We start from the raw sequence: 16,178 nt of genomic DNA on the forward strand, positions 1-16,178 counted from the left end.
TAAGCTGTGGGCAAGTCAACAATCTCTCTCTGCTTCACTTGCGGATGACCGCCAGCTGCCATTTTTAATCACCATTGTCACTGCTGCCGTTTGCGTGCATTTCATGGATTGTTTCATATCTGATAGGTCCTAGGTTTATCTATGAAGAAGAAATTAAAAGTCAAAACATAGTAGCCATTACTTTTTAGAAAACCCTTGCACGTCCAGCATTTTAATTAAGCCTGTTTTTGACAGTCACATGGTAACACTTGCTCATATTTGGTGTAGTTTAGTTTTCCTTGTACCTTGTCTGATATAATAAAGTCCACTGATGTATATAAACATTTGATCCTCATAGTTTCAGTTAACCTGAATTAAGTCGTGCCTTGTCACGATTAACATTGTGGGCAGCAGAGGAACAGTGCAGAACATTCCATCGCTCTACTAAATGTACATGCTTCCAGTGTTTGTGCTGCCCCCCCTTCACCAATCCACAATGACCAGCATGAGTAAGCGTGGTCAAATTACCCTCACGGTATGTGGAGGCCCTCATCCCGCAGTGGATTGGTGAAGGACTGAACGTGCACGTGTCAGGGAGTGCGCCTAGAAGGGTCCAGTTTGGCAGAAAAGACATCAGACTGTTGGGGCAAGTGCTGTTAGCGAGTGGCACCTATGAAGGCCGGGATGGCACACGAGGGGGTGGGTGGCCAGCAGCACCACGTGCGTCTGTCTTCCTCGTGGTGATGTTCGCACATCGCACAAGGTACTCATTTGAGGCTGAGTCGACGTAGGGGCTGAGTCGACCGGTGTTGTCAATGAGCAGGAATCAAACTTGGGTCACCCGGTTTTTAGTGCGGCGCCCAAAACACTGCCCTACCGTTCACCACAAGTGTGACAGCACGCACACACTCGCGCACACTCGCGCACACTCACGCCCAGGCAGAGCAAGCATGGTATCAACTAGCAACCACTTTCCTCTGCAAACCCACGGGATCCCAGTTTGGCACAATCCTCCAAAAGTCAGCTCCCCACTCCTAGCTCCTGACTGTGTAATTCAGCTGTTGCTAGGAGGCCTGTGGATGTGCCAATGGACTTCTCCAACCACCAGGGATCTCTAAACATTATGCAACAAAATGAGTTGTGGAACAAATAACAGATCGTGTCACAGTCCAGAATGATTAATTGTGATACATTGTAATTCTTGATTGTTATTTTTGATTCAAGAGTTGCTTGTTTTTTTCACGTTTTTTTCATCCCGTTCATATTTTTATGGATTAATGTATCGTTTGTATAAGTGTCTGATTCATGAGCCTAAATGTTCCAATAGCGTATAATTTTCATGCAAGTAAGCCAGTGATGCGCCTACATGACATTTGTAGCATGTATTGTGAGAATAAGAAACCATATTCATATTTAAATCAATGCTCTGTTACGTGCCTTGTACAGAGTGGCTTACCACATGTCAATCTTGTGCCAATACAGTATTTATACTGCGTATAGATAACCGTATATATTAGTCACTAGCCTTTTGACCCTACAAGGACGGGTGTATTGCAGTAAATATGAAACTTGCACGCGAAAAGCAGACTGCGACGTGATATATTAATTGCATCAATGCGTGTGCAATTTGTAAGGGTGCGGTGACACAGACCTATTTCATTTAAAGGTTAAAATCCCTTGTTCATCATGACGTCCTTTTTACTTTGATGTCTCAACAGCGTGACGGAGATCACGTGACGTGAGGGTTCTGCCTTTGTAGTGAGGGTTGTGAGTTGACGCCGAGGAAGGGGGAGGAGGCGCCTCGCCCCCCCCCTCATGTGGAGTGACGTCAGCCGCTAATTATTATTAATGGCGGGGGGGGGGGGGTCCAATTGGAAGACGTCACCTGTTCATGATTATTAATGAGGGGGGCTGTTCGATGTGAAGTGACGTCACTTGCGCATTATTATTAATGAGGAGAGGTGAGGGGTGTCCATTTGTAGGACGTCACCTGCTCATGAATATTAATTAGGGGGGGGCTGGTTGATGTGGAGTGATGTCACGAGCATTAAGAACAGACATTACTGGGTGATTTTAGTAGGTATGAGAGTAAGAGCAAATCGAAATGAGTGTTGACCAAGCGGAGGTTATGAAAATCTGGGTTTCTCACTCACCATGGCACAGATTCAAAACTCGTCAATTTGGTGTTGCTGGTTTGGTGCTGTCTGACACAGGCACCGTGAGGAGCTCCCAAGCCAAATCATTCCCCTCATTCACAAAGAGAGACAACATTGATTTCAAAAATTACAGACCCAGTCGCCTCCATTGACACATTATATGAACTGTTCACAAAGCTCATAGGGAACTGAACAACGGACAATTTCGAGGCCAACCAACCAAATGAACAAGCTAGCTGTCTACATCATTAGACCTCCTTTGCCAGTACCAAAATGTAATAATAGGGTTTTCCCCCTTTTTTCTGGCAACAAAACTGAAACCTTTTTACAAGGATTCATGTCTGCATTAACCACAATACCTGCAGTCAAAATGCAAACAAAAAACATACTATGATAATATATGCATTGTCCTTGAAACTGATTTGTCCACACCAAAAAAAAGAAAGCCGTCCCTTGGGCATGTACAGCATGGTCCAGATGTCTTGTGACCCCCCCCCCCCAATTAGCACGGTTGGCTACGTACGGTGCGAAAGAAGTTCAACATGCATACAATTAATTGAACACTAACATTGCTCCCTTTGCAGATTCATTTTTCTATGTTAAATAAACCTTAATTTAAAAAAAATATTAGTTTTATGTATTTTTACGCTGCACTAAGCCCCCTAGCCACCACTTCGCCACGTCTTTTGACGCTGCACTGAGCCACCCAGCCCACCTCTGTGCCACTTATTTTGACGCTGCACTCCGTGAATCCAAATGCTGTCATAAGCTGCACGAACTCGCCAAATGTGCTCCGAGGCACCGCAGCCCTTGCCAAAGTCACAGGCTGTACAAACATATCTGCCTCGCAGGTGATAGGGAGTCGTCGGCTTTAAGTGATTGACCCACACCCAGGGATTTGATGAATTGTCATAATTTGAGAGTTGGGGGGGGGGGCACCAGAGTTAAAATTTGATCCGTATATATATTTTTTATATATCTCATGCTCCTTGTTTGTATTGTTTCTCCCTGTTTGGTCTCCTTTGTTCTGCCTCGCTTGTTTCATTTGTCAAATGTAACACTTGCACGGAATTTGCACATAATTTGCGTTAATTAGTAACAATTCTTAACACATGCCGCTTCTGCAGCTTCGATGTGTGTACTGTGAGCGTGATTGGTAAAGGTGCAGCCCCGCGATGCATTGTTCATGCACGTACACATCCGATGAGCATGTTTCGCTACGTACGGCGCGAAGGAAGTTCAACGTACACACATACATACTGGTGGGAAGGCGTCCACCAGATGGAGCTCTAAGAGAGCTCCTCTAGAGTGTATTTGGGCCTATACAGGTGGGAGTACCCACACTTTGTCCCGCCATACAAGATCTGTCGATCAACGAACTGCGGGGTACCCATTTATACCGCTGCGAGTGCGAGAATCGCCTTTAATCGCTGAATCGTAGAATGCAGCGGGCGTGGGCTCGCTAGACGGTGATAATAAGAATGTTTTGAAGACTGGACTCGGAAAGGGCCTTGACACAGAAGCGGCATTTGCCCAGTAGCGTCGAGATAGCACGGACCACAGCAGCAGACCGGCTGGAAATACTGCATGCCTGTGTGATGGCTCATGCATCTCATCTTGCTTCGCGCTCACTTGCTGCACCCCGTGTGGTGGATGGGTGCGGCTGCAAAGTAGGGCAGCAGTGGAAGACAAAACCTGCTGGTGGTATTAGACGAAACTAGATTTTTTTTTCTAAAAGAGTAATTGAGACCTTGAGTACAGTTCTTAAAAATACTTCATAGCCAAAGAGATGTCATGTGTTGCTCGTGACTAAATGTGCCCGACTTGAAGCGGTGGCACATGTGTTATTGTTCTGTGCGGTGGACCTTTCTATGTTGTACACAATAATTATTATACATGCAAGCAGTGTACCTTGGTGCGTACATTCCTTTAACAATGGATTTTGGTTTCTGTATCCAAGTTTATTGTATTCTTTCACTACTTTTTAATGTTTGCAGTTGCCTTCTGATCCGAGCACACGCTGACCTCGTTGGCGTATTTATTTCACTTTTTACAAATTACAACACAGCTCACTTTTACCGTTGGCATGAAAGCATAAAACAAAGTAATTATAATGTTACGGAACCTTGCACAGATGGCAGTTGCACATCGTGTTGGCAGGGGGGGGGGGCAGTCCTACAATTCCATCACCGCACAATTGTGCTCCCTAGTCTCTCCCGGTGCATCTCTCTCGCACCCCCACTCTCTGCTGCCAGACGAAGGAAGGGCCCTCTCCCGTCGGCCGTGGATTTCGTTTGCGTGACCACCACGCCGGGCGTAACGGCTTGAGGACCACGCTCTCGGGGCGACGAGCAGCTTGCAACCTTCTCCACCCACTGGAAGACTTTGCTGTTTTTTTCCTGGATTTTGTTGTTGTGTGTAGTCACATAAAAAAAAGATGTTTCTTGTTCATCTTTTGGTTTCTTGCGGCTGCACCCGAGTTAAGAGCCGCATGGCTCACAGGGTCATGCCTAATAAATGAAACTGAAAACTGAAACCCACGGCGGCACCGTCCAGTCAGCCGCTGAGGGACTTGTTGGGTTCCTCGGGATCCCTCGTGGCGCTCGGCCTGACCTTGCAAGAAAGCTTTCTGCAGCTGGGCCTTCATCGCGTTTCTGATGATGATGATGGGCGTTTAGGGGGTGCGGGTGGGAGCACAACAGGCCCACTCCAACTCGGATCAGCGGGTTCGTAGTGTTGTGCGACAATTTCCGTGCAGCCGCTCGACCGACGGCACTTGAGCCCAGTGCGGTGTTGAGGTGACTGCGCGCACTGCGTGTTGAACTTCTTTCGCACAGTACGTGGGCCAACCGTGCTCATCAGAGGTTGGTAATTCCAAGGACGAATCTAAAGTTTTTTTTTTTCTCTCAATGTTTATTTTGCTCTTAAACCATGGAGGTATGACGTAATTTGCACTCTTTATTACGTGTGCTGTCTTTAGAGAAGTTAAATGATATGTTAATCTTGTTTTCAGTGACATTACCAACAGGTAATGCATTAAAGAGGTATTTGGCACGTGTTTTCCCATGTTCAGTATAAATCATGGAATTGGATATGATTTACAGTTGTATACATCATGTACTCTACTGGATCTGATCACTAATTCAACTGATGTGCTGTAGAGCACTGCTTGGGGGGAAGGTGTATGCTCGCTGCACTTAACTTTACATTTCGTTGCGAAGCCCCAGGTACCAAATTGGCTTGCCCGGCATGTCGAGAAATTCGTCCGGACTTGAGAGACGTGGGCGTGGTGCGTGTGTGTAAAGACTGGTTTGGCGTCTCTACTGTCTATGTTCGGGGTGCCTAAGGTGTAGGCGTCTTGGGGTGACTGATCAAGAAACCTAATGCTGCATCTTTTGCCATCGCACTAAGCCAGCGATGCTGAGATTCCCCTGCTTCAAGTCAAAATGAAATCAAGTTCCCAAGGTGTAGTAAGTTTGGTGGTCTCAACCTTGTCATCCACAAATGCCAAATACGTCTTTGCATAAAATACAGCATGGTTCAGATGAGCGAATATGGACTTATTTGACCGATTAACACAAGTCCAAGCTTAAATAGCTATTGTCTTTTGGATTTCATAATAAAACCACCAACAGATATTGGGCTAAGACGAGTTGTACATTAATGAAAGACAGGTCACTCACTTCCTGTTTAAACGAGCATGGCCGCATTGCGTATTACATCTGCTTGCAGCTCTGCTCCAGAGCTACAAATTCCAAATGACTTGGCAGGGCGCAAGACACCATGAGACGACCGTTGGTGTGTGGCCCACGAAGTGGCATATTTGGCAAAAAAGTGAAAAAAAACAGTCGAATGGGTGGGGTCGGGTGGTGTGGGGGAGTAGTGGGTGGGATGGATGAGGCTGTGCAGGTGAGTCACGTCCACAGTTGAGTCGTAATTTTTATGATCTCTTCCCGTTTTCTTTTGTGACCTTATGGCGCTGCTGTTAGCTGTTATACGATGCCGATAACGAGGACGACTCATTAAATCTGTGCTCTTGGCTTGTATGTTCTACAGGCCGGGTGGGTTGTGAATCTTCAGAGGTGACGAGTTCATAATCGTGGCCCGGGGGGGGGGGGGGGTCGACTTAGTCCATAGACCCTCCTGGAGCAAGAGAGCGAGCACCGTTTTTGTGCACAGCTAATTGTGGGTGTTTCCATAGGAATGTGGGGTTTCCTACTACATTGCTGAGATGAATGCCTCCCCCAGTGTGTGTTTGAGCCAGGGAAGCACTTTGACCCGAGATATTTTACAGTAGAAGCTGTAAAACGAAACAGGCGGTGCACCTTGACTAAGTAGTAATGCCCTGCTTAGGTTGCGGTGGCTTTCTGCCAAGATTTAATTTGGAAATTTTAAACGGCGCTTTGTTCCGGTTAATAGTGCTAGTGTCCACGTTCATTTTGGTTTTGTGGCTCGTCTTTGGAGGCGATGCTGCCGCGATATGGTGGATTGCCACATTCGATTTACAATCCAGCGGTCGCCGTTCGATTCCGTCTCCTAGCATGGCAGTTGAAACAATAGACACGTCTCTTAAATCCCGTTGCTGTCCACGCAGCGGTATAAATGAACACTGCAGTTAGTCGGTGGGAGCGTGTGGGGGCGTAAACGTGAGAACTCCCACGTATTTTTTAACATGTCTGGTCAGCATGGAAGAGTAGGCCAAAAACACCCTCTGGACGAGCTCTCTAGAGTTTCTGCAAGTGGAGCTTCTTCTGGCAGCCCGAGGCGTGAGCAAGCAATTGCCACGGCTGCACATTTACCACTATTTTTAGCCTTTTGTGCTGCAGTAAGAATGCATTTACGTACATGATTGAATACGTACAATTCTTGCTTTTACCCAAAGTTTATTTCAGTATTTAAATGTCTATTACTGGGAGGGACACACAGGCATGCCTTCAAGCTGTACGTGCACAGCAGGCGGGATTTTGGAGGTGGATGAAAGCTGTGGATTGCCTGCAGGATTGTGCGTTAAGGTTGTGGCTTGGATGTGTGCATCAACGAATGCACACCACCTTGTACCACCTTGCTCGCAGCTCGGCTACAAAATAGCACCCTCGTGTTGCTTTAAAACACGTTTCAATAATTTAAAGCGGTCATTTGCACAAAAGTTACTCGACTATTATGTGCGCACATTACACATTTGATCTCGTGCGCTTTTTTATAACGCCCTGCAACTTGGGTTGAAAGTGTTAACGCATTAGTTCTGCCCGTTTGTCTTTAGCGCGGGGTCATGAGACATCTCGTACAGAAGATTCAGTATACACACAACTTTATTATAAGTCACACAACTTTAGTATAAATTTGCTTGACGTTAAGGGACTTGATCGCAAACTGGCCAAATTAATGAAAGGGATGCCCAAAGCTTAACCATTAAACTATCACTTAAAGTATCATCCTTGTCGACGAAGACAATTATCATACGTCATGCACTTACCTCTCCTCCCGATTACATCATCTCGCTGCGTCAGATTTAATGTGCCCCGTGTGATATTCTCGTTGCTCACCGTGGAATGAATCATCATAACCGCTAATGAAGTACTTAAAAGTTCAAATGCGTTTTGGAAAGCATTACAGTCCATGAATATGCATGGTTTTATTCTTGTTGTAGACTGGCCTTTGTAGCTAAATCAACATCCGAGTGCACATTTTGCACTCTCAAACAATGAACGGCAAGTCACTTGCTGTGGCTTTTGACATTGAAACACAATCGACCAACTCTCGTGTTAATCTTACAGAATCTCTAACGAGCTCTTCCCAGCAGATGGTGCCACCGTGGGTGTCCGTTGTGTAATTTTGAACAGCAAAATACACTTTTACATTGTGCTACTTGTCAAACCCAATTCATCACTAATTAACAAATTACTTTTCAAGAGTAACTCTTCTAGCACTGCTCATATCGTGGCATTAAGGCTAGTGTACAAGTGTGATGGCTAGTGTACAAGTGTGATGTACAGAACATCACACTTGTACACTAGCCATTATGACGTCGCATACCCACGGGGGGTGAATACGGAACTTTTTGCACGCGCACTCGGTCTCTACCGCACGTGTTCGTTGAAGGGATGTGGGATTTTTGTACGTGCGTTCGTTCGCGCACGCATGTTTCCCCCCCCCCCCCCCCCCGTAATTGAAATTTGATGTTTGTCCAAACCCGTTGCCTTTTCATCACTGCGGCGTTCCTGACGTCAGGGTCATAAACAAAACCCGCAGCTGCCCCGTTGAAAGAGCGCAAAGCTAAAGCGCGTGTGGCCGCGTGATTTGCCGAGGGCACGGGCCCTGCAGCCATCCCAGCGGGTGCCATTTGCGAGTCCCTTTTCATGCCCAGGTACAAGGGAGAGTCTGTCTTTCAAGTCCTGTGTGCAAAGACCACATGCCGTGCTGTGCGGCGTTGCATTTTAAAGGCCGTTGGAGCTCCTTACTCCGCTCGCTCTGTGTTATTGCCTCATCAGCTCTCGCGAGTCGATCCAAGCCTGTGCGCGCCTTGAGCTAACGATGTGCCTAAATTGGGCAGATTTTTATTTCTGGTTTATTTTCTTCTCCTTTGTATTGCAGAAAAAAAGGGAGTATGATTTAAATGTTGCGTGTGTTTGTATCATGCTTGATATGCCGTGCTGTCGTTTGTGCTTCTGGCCTGGTCATATTTGACCCTAATTGTTTTATTGGTTAATTGGTTTGTCTGACTTCATAAGCATAATTTTGCCTGTCTAGTGCTTTGAGAATGGGTGCTGAATATAATCGTATAAATCACAGAGGACATTCAATTCTATTGGTCTGTAACATGATATACTATTCATATATCAAATTCGACTCTTGCATGTAAAAGGCCGATAGCTTTTACCAAAGGCAGGCTGTAATTTGATTATTATATATTTTTACTGTAAATATTTGCCCTCATTGAATTTTCCTGGAACATGCCTCCATTTAATTTATAATCCATATCTTGAGTTGACCAAACATCCTTGCATAGAAAATCTTGCCTGGCTTGAATTAATTTTTAGGCTGTGGTGTCTAGGAAAGAGAGGCGGATAGGGTGTGGTGTGCACACTATTCGGCTTGTCATACCCATTATTACTCACCATAATACATGTGCAGCAATTATCTAAAACAGCTGAAATATCAATGATATGAATGAACACAAACAATGACAACCCATTTGTCAACCCACTGCTGTATGAAGTGGGTTGACAAATGCCACGTGATTTGTGGGGGCTGTTTGACAACTATACTTCACACTAGTCTAGTGCAGCTTGGTGAAGATTATGGGGGATTTCTCTGCAGTGCCCTCAACTGCCCACAATGCCTACCACACCTGTGTATAGCCCATGGTGGTCACCCGTCCAAACGCTATCCAGGCTCGGCCCTGCTAAACCTCCAAGGTCCGATGGGATCGAGCGACACGGTGGGTGATTCGCAACATTTGTATCTTGCCAAATTATATTGAATCCCGTGCCGCCCGTTGCTGTGTAGATTCGGAGCGCGTGACCCCATGCACCCCAACCACGAGCATAACCAAGAGCATGACAACATCCACGACCCTAATCACATCCACGACCATAATCACATCCACAACAGTCGCCACCACTTCCACCAAATCTAATCGCGGTGTCCGCTGGCTCAACTAGACACTGAGATGGAGGCCGAGCGCAAGGCCAAGGTGACCCAGTGGCAGCAGCAGTCGTACATGGACTCGGGTATTCACTCGGGCGCGGGGACGCGCGTGCACTCCATGCGGCACATGGACGACGACGACGGGGAAGACTGGGATCCTGCGTTCGGGCAGCCGCAGCAGCAGGCCTTCAGCAGCCGTCACGGTGAGAGGAGGCGGTGGCGGACGGTCGCTCATTCATTTCGAACCTCGGATCAGCGCGGGTGGCTGCGTACGTCGCGAAAAAAGTTAAATAAGCACGCGTACACATTGACGCAAATGGGCCATTCTCCAAAGCGGCGATCGGGATTCGAACTCGCGATCTTGCGGGCCGGGCGCGCGTCCCACGCTTTAACCGCGCGGCTTCTCTGCTTCGGCAGAGGTGGAGACGTACTCGATGACGCGCCAAGTGCGCGGCGGCGTCGGCGGCGGCGGCGTCGGCGGCGTCTTCCCGGACGAGGACGGCCTGCAGATCGCGTGCGGCCACCTGGACGCGGCGAGCAGCCCCTCGAGCGGCCACCGGCTGGGCGAGCCGGGCCACGCCATGCGCAGTGCGGTGGACAACCTGCTGAGCTACCAGGACGACCCGGACCTGGGCACGCGCGCCATCCCCGAGCTCACCAAGCTGCTGAACGACGAGGACCAGGCACGCGCGCCGCTGCGCCCGCACACAGCTCCGTTATGTTACGGTGTAGCCCGGGTGTGTCGTTGCTGTTGTGTGTTGTCAGGCTGTGTTGTTGTGTGTCAGGCTATGTTGTGTGTGTCTGGCTGGGATGTGTGTGTCGGGCTGTGTTATGTGTGTCAGGCTGTTATACATATTTGGTGGTTTCGTGTCTATCTGGCTTCGTTATGTAGGTATACTTGTCATGTATACCCGGCTGTGTTCTTTAAATTCAACTGTGTTCTGTGTATCCCGCAGCGTTGTGTAAGTCTGTCTCTGTTACTGGTATCCGGCTGTGTTTGTGTCTGCTCATTTCATTGCCGTTCTTCTTTACCTTTGTGGTTTGGCTTAATCACAACTCTTGTTCTTTATTTCCACGTGAAAATATGGTTTAGTTCATCAGTCTTACCGGACCAATATTATATCACAAGCAGCATTTTCTTAAGCGTGCCAACTCTGGACCTGTTTCCCCCTTCACGGTCTCACCAGCAGAGTCAGGCTTGTTGAACAAATTCCGCTGGTTGGCGAATGCTATTGACAAGAGCACCGCATCAAAACTACGGGGCCCTCTTGTTTTACCCATAATGCTGCACGGCAACACATAACGAGTTTGTATATAATAATGTAGCACTGTTGACTGTGTGAGTCCCGTACCGACATTTGTTCACCTTATGGGCATGTTGCCAATGACATGAATGAGCTATTAGCCATCACCGTAAAAAAAAAAAGTCGAACAAAACCGCGAATTTAAAAAGGAAACGTAAAGAATAAAATCTGTCTCGTGTGACCGATCGATGGACTGCGCACGTTCCCCGCCGCCGTCGCCGCCGCCGCCGCCGTCTCCGCCCGGCGTGCCTGCAGGAGGTGGTGCGGCAGGCCGCCCTCATCGCCCACCAGCTGTCGCAGAAGGCCGGCGGGCAGCGCGCCATGGTGAACTCGTCGGCGCTGGTGGCGGCGCTCGTGCGCACCATGCACAACACGAGCGACATCGACACGGCCACGCACACGGCCGGCACGCTGCACAACCTGGCGCATGACACGCCCGGCCGCCTCGCCATCTTCAAGTCGGGCGGCATCCCCGCCCTCGTCAAGATGCTCAGGTGAAGGGAGGGAAGGGCTCTCTGTTTTGCAGGAGGGAAGTTTCATCAGCAGCAGCCATAATCTATCCACTACTGAATGAAGGCCTCTCAAAGCCATCGCCACCTCTAATGGCCCGCGATGCAACAATCCGTCTCTTTCTGCCCGTGAACCGATTACTTTGCTCCACTTGTGCATTGATCATATCTTTGGGTTTGTCCCGCCTGATATATTCCATTGATCGTCTCGATCAGCGGCCATTATCCCTTCTCGCGACTCGTCTTGCCCAAGCCCACTTGCTGTGTCACCAGATGAGAAAGTTTTAAATCACTGAACTTTACCTGCTGTGACATGGAATCAAAAACATGGATATTGACAAAGAAAATAAGAGGAATGGCTTGTAATAATCATGATTGTAATGCCATTTATTTATCTAAGAAAGCCTCAAAAGTTTTCAAAGACACTTTATTGGAAGATTCCTGCATTGGAATATTTGGCCAATCCCGTCTTCATGGGAGACTTGCGTACAGGAATAACAATGAAGGGTCCAATGCAAATGCGTGTTCAAGAAGTAATTTGCTGTGCTGATAATTTCTGGTGACCTCACAGCCCAGCTATTTTTGGAGTTTCACAAGTCTATGCGATCCAGCAACACTCTCCTCCAAAATGTTGAAGTGCTGTGGGCTAGGGTTGTAGAATTTGGTTGGTGTTGGTCAACCACTGCATTCGAGCCGCATCCAACTTAAAATCACGTGGATCGTGGAGGCAGTCGTGGATCTCACGTATTATAGGAATTAGAAGATAAGGGAATCGCGGATAACGGGGCTCGTCGCTTTTATCTGAAACCGATCGCGGCTCGGCTGTGCGTGCAGTTCTCCCGTGGAGTCGGTGGTCTTCTACTCGATCACCACCCTGCACCACCTGCTGCTCAACCAAGAGGGCAGCAAGATGGCCGTCCGTCTGGCTGGCGGCCTCCAGAAGATGGTGGCCCTTCTCAACCGCACCAACGAGAAGTTCCTGGCCATCACCACCGACTGCTTGCAGATCCTTGCCTTCGGCAACCAGGAGAGCAAGGTGCCCAGCCCGCCCACTCGCGGCCGCCCACTCGCGGAGGCTGTCGCTGTATATCTGTATCGTTTGCTTCAGAGTAGTGAGTCAATGTGGTCACATTACCGAAGGGCAGGGTACTGGTAAAACCATGTGATTACTCTCATAATTGTTTTTATTGCAACACCGCAACGTGAGTGCGGTACAGTACGCCGATCACAAACGGAGCGGGCACAGAAAGTCCGCGAACGGCAAGCCAACTTCGGCGCGGCAGCACCATCGGACTCGCTGCCCCACCAAAGTGGGGACCACGTGCAGGGGTATGAAGATTCATATGGGGAGGGGGGAGTTAACTAAGATACTGGGGGAAGACGAGTGGCCCGGGGGCCATATGAATACTCTTTAAAATGTGTAATCAGATTTCTAGGCACGCAAGGATTTCCCCCCCCCCTCATAATTCATTGAATTGTGGCGATTTGGGATCACGATCGTTTTTTCTTTAACGCTGTGGTGATTGTATCGCCACGTGTGGACGCAGGATCACTGAAACCAATTAACGTGCACCACATGTATTAATTATAATCATTGCACGCACGATTCGAGGCACGTACCCTAAAGGCTAAGATTCGTTTTTGTCCATTGAATATATTCGTCGTTTCAAACCAACATTACCATACATCACGTGCATGTCGATTATTCTTTATGATAATTGTCTTTTTAACGTGTGCACAATCATTTCAGAAACGGCGATTGTGCCAGCAGCTTAGGGTTAGTGAGAGGACATCAGCAGCCAGTGCATGCGGACCCGGCTACAGAGCCTACAGTCGTAGCCCAGTGCCCTCACTGCGGACATTGAATTAATGCTTTTCCGTGAGAAATTTAAAAGTAAGCGGGTGACGTTACGTTAAAACTACTTCACACAAGGTTACAGTGCTATGCTTCAAACCTCAAGGAAAGCTCCTTTCTCTTTGGTTCTTTCGGTAAAGTCACGTAGGTATAAAATAAAATAAAAACATATTTTTAAGAACCAAAGAGTATGGATTCCTGCAGTCACGAAAGCTTCAAATCAAGATTGAAAGCTCCTTTCTTTTTGCGTTTTAGTTTGTTGTCCCCGCACCTCCGATTAGCACGGTTGGCGACATACGGTGCGAAAGAAGTTCAACATAAATACATACAAGGAAATCTGTTACCAGTAACTCATTACTTTTCAAAAGTCACCCTCCGAACACTGACTGTGTCTCCGTGTCACAGCACTGGGCAGGATTGTTGAGACCTTTGGTTTGGGGCTCCCGCGTGTGATAAGAGCAGGTGTGTGTATACATGGATTGTGTTGTGCACGGCTGGGTGGTGCTGCGGTTAGGGTGCTTAACACTGCAATCAGAAGGTCGCGACTTCAAATCCCTCTTCGCCATAAATGCAGCCCATCAGCATCCCTCTCGTGATGCAGAAATTAATAATATTTCTGCACAATGACCCTGCTTTTAAAGTATTTAGCCTATTCCTGATTACAGTATTGTGTTTTGCTGCTTTTATTAGTCATGGTTCTTTCATGAAATTATCAGTGGCTAAGCAGAAACAATTATGCTAAACATATTTCAAAAGCCACGTTTATCTCCATACTCAATCAAGTATTTTGAAATGCTCATGTCATTCAGAATCATAATATACTGAAGGAATCCGATGTGCTATGAAGCTCTTTTTCACAGTCATCGTTAGCCCTTATCCAGTGGCAGATATACCACATTACTATGGATGGAGCCAGTCTGTCCACAAAACAGCCAATGTGGTTTCATAAAGGTGAGGAAGACAATTATTAAATCATTGTTGTGAATGCAATATGGGAAACCTCTTTGGCATCAAGGCATACAGCACAATTTAATGATTTTGTACATGAGACCCTTGAAGAAAACTTAGATAAGGTTTGCGACGATTCCACAAAGAAACATTTGGCTCTTTATCATGGGGTGTTTTGGATGGACAGATGATTCACGAGTGTGTCTAAATGCCTACAGCATGATCGGAATGCACTCTCACAGTTAGACAAATATTGTAAAACGGCAGTTTTTTTCACTATCTAGACCACAGTGCTTAGGTCTGGTCAAAGTTAAAATGTATGAATCTTCAACGAGCATAGGGGGTGGTGCTCATATCTATTGGAAGTCCTGAGGCATTGTTGGAAATTCCACATTTTCATGGCGGGAACCAATCTCTCCATAAGGACAACAGCTGTTATAATTCTCCGAAAAGGTGCTTTTATTTACACTAAAGTGATGATGGCTGGGCTTCTTTGACCGACAACCAAGATTTTAACTAACAACCTTTCCATGGAGTTAAGTCCTCTAACCATAGCACCACCCATCCAGAAAATCCAAGATAAGTCAAAGTGTCTGCATATTCAAGTGAGCATGGGATCCGTGCTCATCTTTTGGCATCCATGAGCCAGCATTGGAATTTCCACCTTGGCAGGCAGGGGTCATTCTCTCTGTAAGACAACCGCCGCTGATCGCCCACAAAGCGATTACTCGTTTTAACGACCGCCGGCGTAGATGATGAGTCCAATTGGCACGGTTGGCTCGGTGCGGCGCGAGAGAAGTTCAACATACAACCGTGTGCGTTGGCGTGCAGCTGGTCATCCTGTCGAGCGGTGGCCCGGCAGCGCTGGTGCAGATCCTGCGGACTCACACCTACGAGAAGCTGCTGTGGTCCACCAGCCGGGTGCTCAAGGTCCTGTCCGTTTGCCCCCAAAATAAGCCAGCCATCGTGGAGGCCGGTGGGTGCACGCACGGCTCACGTATGTTGTCTGCATGTACGTATGTTGGACTTCTTTCCCACCGTACGTAGCCAACCGTTGGGTCGAGGGGGACCACGAGTTGGTGGGTTCACGTGCACCCCGCTTTTTGTTGCGTGTGTATGTGTTTAGTTTGTTGTCCTTGCCCGCACCTCCAATTAGCACGGTTGGCTACGTATGGTGCGAAAGAAGTTCAACACATACACGAAGTTCAGCAGCTGTTGGGAGTGCGTCAAAGTTAGGGGGCGCGCGGAGCCGCTTGGAAGCTATAAACTGTTGTGCCAGCCGCCGTTCATCAACCGATTACTCCCTGACGTGTTTTTGGGTTGTCCACCGCATTCTTCGGTACCATATCCGAAACGTCGGACACCGTGCTGAACAACACGCGGTACAACCCGAAAACACAATGGAGAGCCGTTAAAGCACAGCCGTGAACACCTTGCGCAGAAGCATAAACGAATAAGTTAATGAACAAAGGAGGTGAGGTTTTTTTTATCACACAAACACATAAAATAGTGTCTATCGAAATCCATCAATGGGATTCATCCAGATGTATTTATTTGAGCAAGGTGAACCCTGAACCCATGTTGTCTTCTCTGAGACTATAAGAAGACAACACATCCAGCCTGTGATAAAAAAAATGGTGTGAGAAAACATTAGACCTAGAATCTATGTATGTATGTATATATGCTGAAATTATTTCGTACCATATCTAGCCAACCGTGTTAATCGTAGGTGGAAGGACCCATGGGTTGATAAGTCTAAAATGTTATTTTTGTTCAAGTG

The 16,178-nt window shown here is 47.5% G+C and overlaps 1 protein-coding gene across 1 annotated transcript in view; it reads left to right on the forward strand.

Annotated features, from left to right (window-relative positions):
• Positions 1-16,178, forward strand: part of LOC116940830 (catenin beta-1-like) — a 46,107-nt gene that overhangs the window by 13,849 nt on the left and 16,080 nt on the right. Inside the window, exons 3-7 of the mRNA XM_032951062.2 lie at positions 9,797-9,985; positions 10,200-10,465; positions 11,342-11,580; positions 12,430-12,631; positions 15,230-15,374. Of these exons, the coding sequence (XP_032806953.1) occupies positions 9,805-9,985; positions 10,200-10,465; positions 11,342-11,580; positions 12,430-12,631; positions 15,230-15,374 (1,033 nt within the window). The 5' untranslated portion in view covers positions 9,797-9,804. The remainder of the gene's footprint in view (positions 1-9,796; positions 9,986-10,199; positions 10,466-11,341; positions 11,581-12,429; positions 12,632-15,229; positions 15,375-16,178) is intronic.

The sequence above is a fragment of the Petromyzon marinus genome, chromosome 10, assembly GCF_048934315.1.
Source record: "Petromyzon marinus isolate PM22_M1 ecotype Great Lakes invasive population chromosome 10, UKy_Petmar_22M1.pri1.0, whole genome shotgun sequence".
NCBI lineage: Eukaryota > Metazoa > Chordata > Hyperoartia > Petromyzontiformes > Petromyzontidae > Petromyzon > Petromyzon marinus.